Raw genomic sequence first — 9,735 nt, 5'->3', positions numbered from 1 at the left:
CAACAACAACAATCAAAGAATGCTCATATGAGTTGAGTTGTATCTTAAGTTATTTGTGTAATCAATCTCTTGTCAGTGGAACATCTCCAGACTGCCTAAAATATGCTGAAGTTAAGCCTCTTTACAAGAAGGGGGATAAAAAGATACCATCATACTATTGACGAACTTCAGTTTTGCTGGCTTTCTCAAAAATATCTGAAAAGGTTATGTTCAAGAACCTCCTTAAGCATCTGACTGCAAATGATATATTGTCCAAGTTACAGTTTGGGTTTCTTTAGGATTCTGATATTAGAGAAAGCTATTTACATGTACAGTGAGAATGTACTTAATTCATTAGATAACAAATTAGAGGCAACTGGAATTTTCTGTGAACTGTCAAAAGCCTTTGACAGTGTGAATCACAGCATTCTCTTAAGTAAACTAGAATATTATGGAGTCAATGGCAGTGCTGCAGAATGGTTTGTCTTATCCAGCTAGCAGGAAACAATGGGTGTCATTGCAAAATACCTGTGCAGTCAGCAGTTAGTCTTCATGTGACTGGGAATTAATTACATGGTGTTCTTCAAGGTCCCATCTTGAGTTCACTGATTTTTCTTGTGTACATTAATGACCTGGCATCTGTTACATAGGCAGATGCTAAGTTTGTTTTATTTGCAGATGATGGAAACATTACAATAAGAAGCGTGTCAAGTACAAATTTAAAAATAGTTGCTAATCAAATTTTTCACTTAGACTAATACATGGTTTATAGCTATATCACTGTCATTAAACTTTTAAAAGACCCACCAAATGCAGTTCAGAACCTGTAACAGATTTCCTTCCAGCATGTGTATAACATATGAACATATGCAGATCGAAGAGGTTGACACTGTTAAATTTCTGGGATTACAACTTGATAATGAATTCAGTTTGGAAGGGCATACCACAGAATTGCTGAAGTGCCTAAACAAGTCTGTATTTGCAGCGATAATGATGTCAGATGTAGAAGCTAAAAACATAAAAACCCTTGTTTACTTTCATTCTATATGTCATACAGGATCGTATTCTGAGGTAACTCATCAAACTGAGCAAAAGCTTTTAGCACGCAAAAGTGTGTAATAAAAATCATTGAAAAACCTGTTCAAGAATCTTTGGATTCTAACCACTACTTCTCAGTATATGTATTACTTAATCAAATTTGTTGTGAATAATATATCTCTATTTCCAACCAATAGTGCAATACATAGCCTTAACACTAGGAATAAGAATAATCTACATAAAGACCTAAAATCACTAAAAGGAACACACATTTTCAATAAATTTCCAGCACCCATTAAAAACCTGGTTTCAATTACAGCAATAAGAATAATCTACATAAAGACCTAAAATCACTAAAAGGAACACACATTTTCAATAAATTTCCAGCACCCATTAAAAACCTGGTTTCAATTACAGCACAGTTTAAACAGAGTTTGAAAGACTTTTGATAAGCAATTCGACCTACTCTATATATGAATATCTTAACAGGGACTGTTAGTCCAGCTTAAGTAAAAAAATGTCCGTTGGATTTCAGATTTGACAGCACTTGGTCACATCAGTCAAGATTAGGTATTTTATGTATGATAAATTTATTAAAAGTGCATAACTATGTTTCATTCTGACAGAGCATTAATTCTGTAAATATTAGCAGTTCATGTTTACTGTAATATATTCCCATGTTATGACAATCTCCTGACAAACGATCAGTGTAGTGAGAATTATATTCAAATGTGTGTTTTATGTTTTCTATGTTACACTTTCCAAAAGTTCCACACCCATGAGAGTCATCTTATAATATTGCAGCTGGTAATAAACAATGAGATGAATCAGATTCAATCCATTACACACTGTAAACTCCGTTAACAGACGTCAGTGTAAAGTTCTGTGTACCGTCCACAAACAGATAATAAAAACTGTTAGGTTACTGATGCAGGTAAATGTTCTGGCTATGTATTAAAATGCAACTTTTGAACTTTGTAATCAGTTATGATTAAAGCCATCTACAAAAATGGAGTTTGTCAAATCAGCAAATTGTGAATACATTTCTTTCATGTCAGATTTTTTCAAAACATTTAGACAAAGTGAGCTACAAGAGAACACTCGCTCATTCTCAGTAAATGTGGTTAACTGTTTCTCTGTGTGGCTTTCATAATGGATTCACCACAGAGCTTTCGTTTATAGCCTAACAAACAAATTCCTGGCAAGCTTGAACAACAAAAGCTACACTGCTTATATGTACTATTACCTCACCCCCTTTGATTACGTGAACTAAAAATGCTGATTGCTTATGGGGCCCAAGAGCAACTGTTCAGCATATTATCAGAGACTGCCCTCTAAAAAAGTATCCAGGACCAATCAATGTCATTATTAATAGTGCTCCATCTACTAACAATTGTCTTCATTCACTATAACTGATTAAATATGTCTATTTTAATTGACAGTCTTTATTTTACAGTTTATTCATCAACAAAAAACTTTGATCATTTGCCCAACAACATAGTGTGTCTGGCAAGTAGCAGATCAAGTTTTAAATCTAGCTTAAAATCATTTCTTTTGGACAACTCCTATTCCATGGACAAGTTTCTGTTTCAAAACTGGTAAAAAAATGTACTTCAAAATGTAGTCACATGCGTAGAACTAAAAGTTTCAGTAATATTAATATTAGCACTATTCAAGTGTGTGTGTGTGTGTGTGTGTGTGTGTGTGTGTGTGTCATGAAATCTGACTTGTTCCACATCATGTCCATAAAATAATCGTGAAAGTGATCTACGGAACATGACATGACATGCCATGACAAAACTAAACTAAGCGTTCTCCTTGTTAGTACTATCAAATTATTAATTTTCAGAATTCAAACATATTAGTTTTGAGTTTAAATCCTTAAATGTACACTTGCAAACAATGTGTCTCTAACTGCTGTTGTCACCATAAAATAAATAAATATCCAATGAACAAAAATTTGACAGCCTTAATGGTACGCATCCATTTTGCATGTATGAAGAGTTACCTGCAAAACAGAATGCAGGTGACAGTGATAAAATTAGATGACAGGAATAATAAATCCTATTTCAGAATAGGTTAGCATCAAGTAATGGATCAGCCAAAATCTAAACATATCAGCTAATATCTAAATAGGTCTGACTATGATTCCAGCAAACAGTTTAAACTGTAATCTCACAATGACACATATTACACAATTTTGAAACAATAAACACTATCCATTGCTTCCAAAAATATACATTAAAGACCATTCACCAAAAAAATCACTTTGCATAACATTACTTGGTTAAACTAAAATGGAGTCACCACGTACTTATATTAATTAAGAACATGTTAAACATGTTTGCACTGAACAGTATATCTCACTGTGTGGACTTGAAGACAAGAGTGTTCATTTATTTAACATACCTTCATTCCTTATAGTCCAGTAGAATACACCCTGTGTCAAACCATATTCAAAACACAAAAACAAGTTACATCATCATATGTAACAGACAGACAAGATTCATGTTGTCCTCTTTTCCTTACACCAACAATACTCAACCTTTCCATGCCTTTGTACTTATGAAACAATAGCTTTTCTAAGGGGATACTTAAGAACCTCCAATGTATATCAGCAAAACCTCCAATTCATATCACCAATACAGCTCTGTGCATAATCACAGGTCAAGAAAACACAGTAACATTCATGTCTCCCATTCCAGAACATCTGTCTGTCTGAAAAATGTCCTTCATAGAGGAACATAATTATACAGTCACCTGCCTAACAAGATCAAGCTGGTATTGAAACAAAGCTTATTCAAAACAAGCTGAAGTCATTTCTCATATACCACAGTTCCTACTCTGTAAATGAATTCATCAGCAAATGAAATCTAATTTCATAACATAAAATTATCACAGACATCATGTGTGTAATAAATTGCATGTATGATAAATTGTATTTACATAGTAAACATGTACACAGTCAAATTGTTCACAGAAATGACTTCCCATATCTGTATAAGAAATCACAGTAGGTCTTTACCAAAACAAAAGAAATATATCAATAATGAAAATAAATTCTGAGGCAATGAAGCTGAATTAAATAAAGTATGTTGTCAGCAAAATCAAGCAATAAGATTATTCTTTGAAGCAGATAACCGCGTATCTTGATTCAGTTTCTCTACAGACCCTGGAGTTCCTACCCTCACTTACCAATGCATTTTCTGTATAATATGTTTCAGATGAACTGACAGTTACATGATAACAATGCAAGACTCAAAATTAATTTCCATGTAGACTTTACCTCACTGTCAAAATTCTGGGTTTGTTCCACATTCTGGTGCACAGATCTTTAACCATGCCCCATTAAACTAATGGATGAAATTTGGAATCTCTACACACTACAAACAATTTTTTTAACTTACCTTACTGTTCACTACATACCTACTTCTGCAAATCAGCTATCTAATCCTCAAGATTCAAGAACTGAAAACTTCTGTTAGCTGTATGACAAGTAACATTGGACACATAAACGATTATAGTTACGGAGTTGATAACCCAGTAATATTTGATTTCTAAATGCGAGTTGCCAATAAGAGATTAAAATCAGTTACTAAATAAATATGAGAAAACAGTTTTTTCTTCAAATTTAATTTTACTATGCTATATTTAGCATGAGTAATACACATGGACACACTAAAAAGAAAGACAGAAAGAGAGAGATTCTAATTCTAATTCTAGCGGGAGAGAGAGGATATGTTTCCATTTGTATCTAACATTTGTTTTCATTTTCACTTTTCACTGTTCTTGCCTTTATCTGTCACTGAACAGTCATGCCAAATTGTGTATTATGAGCAGTTTTAATGTAACTAGGTGTTTTCTATTTGTTTATGGTACATGTTCCATACATGTGAGTGTGTTACTTTTATATAACTTGCATCTTTCCTCTTTTATTATGAATTTATTGCAGATGTTGCAAATACAACAAAAACAGCTCCAAAGCTGTGACTAGATTTTGTAAACATGTAAGTATATGATAGTGAAGTATACATAGGTTATCAGCATGCATAGGCTAAACACAAATTTATTTTTTATTGATGGACTCACATTAGCATATACATATTTTAACTCCACATTTTTTTCTTACATGCAGAGGATTAGTTACTCTTCATTATTTCAAACATTTGATTTGTTTCTTTGTCTTTATAATATGGCATTCCCAAACTGCACTACAACGAAAAAACTGGTTTCCACAACAATTATTGAAAGACCTCACTGAACTATTATAAACTGAGAAGATCCACAAGGCTTGTAAACCAACTACAGTATATATCTGTGCAGCATCTCATATTGTAATTTAACATGCAGCTTCACATGCACTCTTAAATGTCAACATAATGAACAAGTTTACCAAATTAATGAAGTGAATATCTAATGGATTTTACAGAAAATCATGAACCTTAAGACGCTTTAAAGAAATACTTAAATTTATTTTCACATGCTTCTAACAGTGAAACGAAAGAACATAAAAACACCTGGAAACAGCAGACAAGATTATATCAGTTCCTTAACAAAAAAAATATATAGGCTATTTATAATAATTTGCAAACATGATTTGAGCTTCTAAATTGCTTGGCATCAGATAATATTGTAGTGCTAAATGTTAACATGTGTGCTGATGCTTCAAAGTATTCACAGCAAACTGACACCAGTAAGCTATGTGCAAACATTAATTAGAACAAAGTACAACACGGTCGTTTCAATGTGTTGCATGTATACAGATTGCCGTTACACTCTCATTCAATTATTTCTTCAGTGATGGAGGCTACTTTTCTGATAACAACAGTGTACAAAATCTCAGACAATCAATATCACTTTCACTACTTCTGTCAAACCAGTCTGATATGATTAAGTATAAAAATGTACTCTACTCTATTACAAATCACAAAGCAATTTACAGAGTTTTTCACATTCATGTTTTGAAGCTATTTGTATCAGTGTTTCTTGATTTACATTTTTGCAATTTTTTATGGCGAGAAATTCAGCATATTTTATGTCCTTTAATGAATTTAACTCCCTTAGGACTGTGCTATCATTTTGGCTAATTCTAATAAACATACATTCAATTAGTTTTAGTGTCTCAGCAACTTCGTTTTTCCCTCCTTCTTGGGCAAAATGTAGTGGTGTTTTTTTGCCTGATTTGGTTCTAGCGTTGTATACTGCACCATGTTGCAGTAAAATACATAGTATTTCATGATGTCCAAATTTTGCTGCATAATGTAGAGGAGTATTGCCATTGCTGTCACTTAAATTAATATTGGCCCCATTTTCTAGCAAAACATTAACAACGGCTACGTATCCTTTCCAAGATGCATACATAAGTGGTGTTCCATACCTGATACTTCTGCTGTTGACTGGTGCCCCTTCTTGAACACATTTTTCAATTTCAGAACACTTGGCTTTTTTCACAGCTTGAAACAGCTTTTCAGTAGCATGCAATAAAGCAGTCCCTGAAACGGCAATGTCACCAAAGCTACTTTGGGGCTTCAAGTCATAATATGCACCATTCTCTAACAGGTATCTAGCAACTACAGGACTACCGAACTTTACAGCTATGTGCAAAGGTGTTTCATCAATGCTTCCCTTAGCATTTATATCAGCACCATTTTCTATGAGAGCTTTCATGGTATTCAGTTTACAGGCGTGTTTCTTTACACCGAAGTGTCTCGATTTGCGGCGGGTAGGATCCTCACCTGCCGCAAAATGAAGAGGTGTCCAGTTCGTGTCATCAAGTGCATCAACCTCGGCCCCTTTCGTCAAAAGGTATTTGACTACTTCGGCGTGCCAGGAGTTTGCTGCGAAATGCAACGGCGTATTCTGCTTTTGGGTCCTTGCGTCAATTACAGCACCACTGGCGAGAAGAATTTTTACGGTGTCCAAATAGCCCTTGCAAGCTGCGGTATGCAATGGTGTCCACATTCGATTGTCAGCGACATTAACTTCAGCTTTGTTTTCGATAAGGACGTTTATTATATCAGTGCTATCGGTGTCAGCAGCAAGGTATAAGGGTGTTATCCCAGTCCTGTCCTTCGAATTCACGCTAACACCTTTTCCAATCAAAAGTCTGGCAGTTTCTGCTGGGTATCCACTGTACGCTACACTATGCAAAGGGGTCCATCCTTCGGTATTTCTCGCCTTCAAATCCGCTCCATTGTTAATCAACAACTGACTTACTGCAGCATGTCTGTATTGTATGGCCGTATGCAGTGGCGTGAAGCCATCCTCGTTCTTTGCATTAATCGCGGCCTTGTTCTGGATCAGCAGCTTTGCTATGTTAGCATTTCCCTTTCCTGCTGCGAAATGCAATGGTGTCACAAGGTTTGCATTTCTTGCATTTACAAGAGCACCATTTTGTACAAGAAATCTAGCTATGTCTTCAAAATTTTCGTACACAGCATAAAATAAAGGGGTGAATTTTCTGTCATTCTCGGCATTTACATCAGCATTTGCATATACTAGTGCCTTCACCACGGATAAACGGCCGTAAAATGCTGCAAGGTGCAGTGGGTAAAGATTGGAACGAGTCTTTGCGTTGACACAAGCGCCCGCACGGATCAAAGTGAGCACAATGTTTACGTTAGCATTTTCAGCTGCTACATGTAATGGTGTCAGATCTTCCTCCACCTTCAACGCTGAACCAGGGCAAGAACCCCGAGCATTTACATCACCGCCCCGTGCGATAAGCACTTTGAGCATGTGCAAATTGCCGTGCGCAGCAGCAATATGGAGCGGTCCTAGTTTGACGAGAGTGTCAGTCACCCGCATTTCCTGGGAATCTTCCAAATCGCCAGCTCCTCCTGTAGCGGGGATTGTGCCTACGATGTCGTCCATGTACATGGCTCACAAAATATGTCGCGATCACTAAAAACGTAGGAACGCAGCACTCACAAACACACGTGAACCTCTTACTAAACAACACACTCAGGCGAAGCTGCTACCGCTTTCCACTACTGCGTCGACTACCGCTTGCGATAAAACGCCTAATGCAAGCACTCAAATGAAAACATGCCATCCACGCACTCCAACGTCGGAGACACAAATCCACGCCGGTAACGTAGAAGCAAGAAAAACTTATCTACAGCGATGCCCAAGCTGACACTACCGCAAAACAACGTTGCGATCATTGAACAACTTCAGTGAAATATTAGCATCTTTCACAAGAACAATCACACTCAACTGCCCCAGTCAAATATGCGCACTACTACGGATAGATCGGTTCCTAAAAATGTGAATCCCCTTAGAGGCGTCAACCGGGACACCAAACTAAGATGACGTACTTCGTGCGATTAACAACTGTATACATGTTCATTTTCGGTATAGGTGAAGGAAGCAGTAATACGACAAATTCGTAGGAGAACTGTCACAACTACGACTAACATTCAACGCACACTTCCGTCAATTGATTTACGGTCTAGCGCGACTGCCATCTCGCGGTAGAACTGCTGCAACTAAAGCTAGGCGTAAATTGCGAAGCGCATAGCGCTTGTGCACGGTGAAGGGCAGCGCGAAGTTTTGTTAACTTCCAGATTCGGGTGGGGGCGTGCAAATTGGGACGCGACGCTTGGGAGTGTTCGCGCAAGTAAAACGCCTTAACGCTTCGTCCCGGAAGCCAGTGTCACGTGGCTAGCTGCTGTACACCTTATCCGCCTGGCTGTACCCAGCGACAGATTAACAGCTGACGCGGAACTCTTACGCCCGGGTGGAATATGATTGTGTATTTGTGACTGTAAAATTCGTCTACTTTTCCTCGTTTTGATCCCTGAGTTATTCATAGCCACTGAGTATACTAAATGGCAGACTGCTATAAAAGGGGAAAATATGGCGCTAATTGCATTTAAGTAGTGTTCAGGAACTTTCGCCTGACATAAAGAAAGCGTGTGATTGCTATTTTTGTAACACGTGTGCGACCCTGTTGCAGAAGTAGACTCAAGATTAAACAGTAGTGAACAATTGTATGTGGTCAAGTTAATTATCATCGTGCATTAGACATCAAGAAATTTATCACGGTATCGAACTTTTCTCACAAAATTAATAAAAGAAGACCTTACCATACACCACTGACACTTTGGGGACTACTTTCAATACATATATACGGAAATTTTAAATGTAATTATTACTTTAACTTAGCGTTAGATGTATGACACGAAACTCTCATATTTTTATAGGCGTCTGTATAAATTATAAAGGTAGTTCATTGCCATCTTCATCCCAGCGAAGTTAAAACTATTAAGATTAATTAATCTAAAAGCGACATTAACATCACTATCATACGCGGAGTCAAGTCTATCTGCATCACGTCTTAAGATAATGACTCACCTGACTTTTGTATGCTTTTGGAATTAACCATTTTTTGGCGTACAACAGTCAAACAATGTTGTAAATAATCGAAAAGGGTGGTCTACATAATTCATTCACATACGCAAAATTTCTTTGATAGTTCTGACTTTTCTTTACCCAAAGGAATACTGTTAGTGTACAGTACAGTTTTCACAAATTTTAACAGAAGAAAGTGTAGCATATAAGTATTTCCTTTTCACTTGCAATGGTTCCTAACTTGTAAAGTGTGGCACCACTTTTAATAGCTTGCAACCTGCTGAGTGTGAGCCTACAGTGTCAATTTGACATGTAGGTGTATGACTAGCTGCCTGACTGAGCATACTTAATAACTCTATGACA

The 9,735-nt window shown here is 36.6% G+C and overlaps 1 protein-coding gene across 1 annotated transcript; it reads right to left on the bottom strand.

Annotated features, from left to right (window-relative positions):
- Positions 1-4,712: 4,712 nt before the first annotated feature.
- LOC124592661 (ankyrin-1-like) lies at positions 4,713-8,620 on the bottom strand. The gene has a single exon (XM_047131859.1). It carries the CDS (start codon positions 7,894-7,896, stop codon positions 5,935-5,937), a length of 1,962 nt encoding a protein of 653 aa, XP_046987815.1. The 5' UTR covers positions 7,897-8,620; the 3' UTR covers positions 4,713-5,934.
- Positions 8,621-9,735: the final 1,115 nt, after the last annotated feature.

This window comes from Schistocerca americana, chromosome 2 (assembly GCF_021461395.2).
Source record: "Schistocerca americana isolate TAMUIC-IGC-003095 chromosome 2, iqSchAmer2.1, whole genome shotgun sequence".
NCBI classification, from domain to species: domain Eukaryota; kingdom Metazoa; phylum Arthropoda; class Insecta; order Orthoptera; family Acrididae; genus Schistocerca; species Schistocerca americana.
This window is presented reverse-complemented; position numbering and strand designations above follow the sequence as displayed.

What these genes read in the sequence shown, in the direction of transcription:
- LOC124592661 (XM_047131859.1), bottom strand. Translation starts at nt 7,896, where the DNA reads ATGTACATGGACGACATCGTAGGCACAATCCCCGCTACAGGAGGAGCT.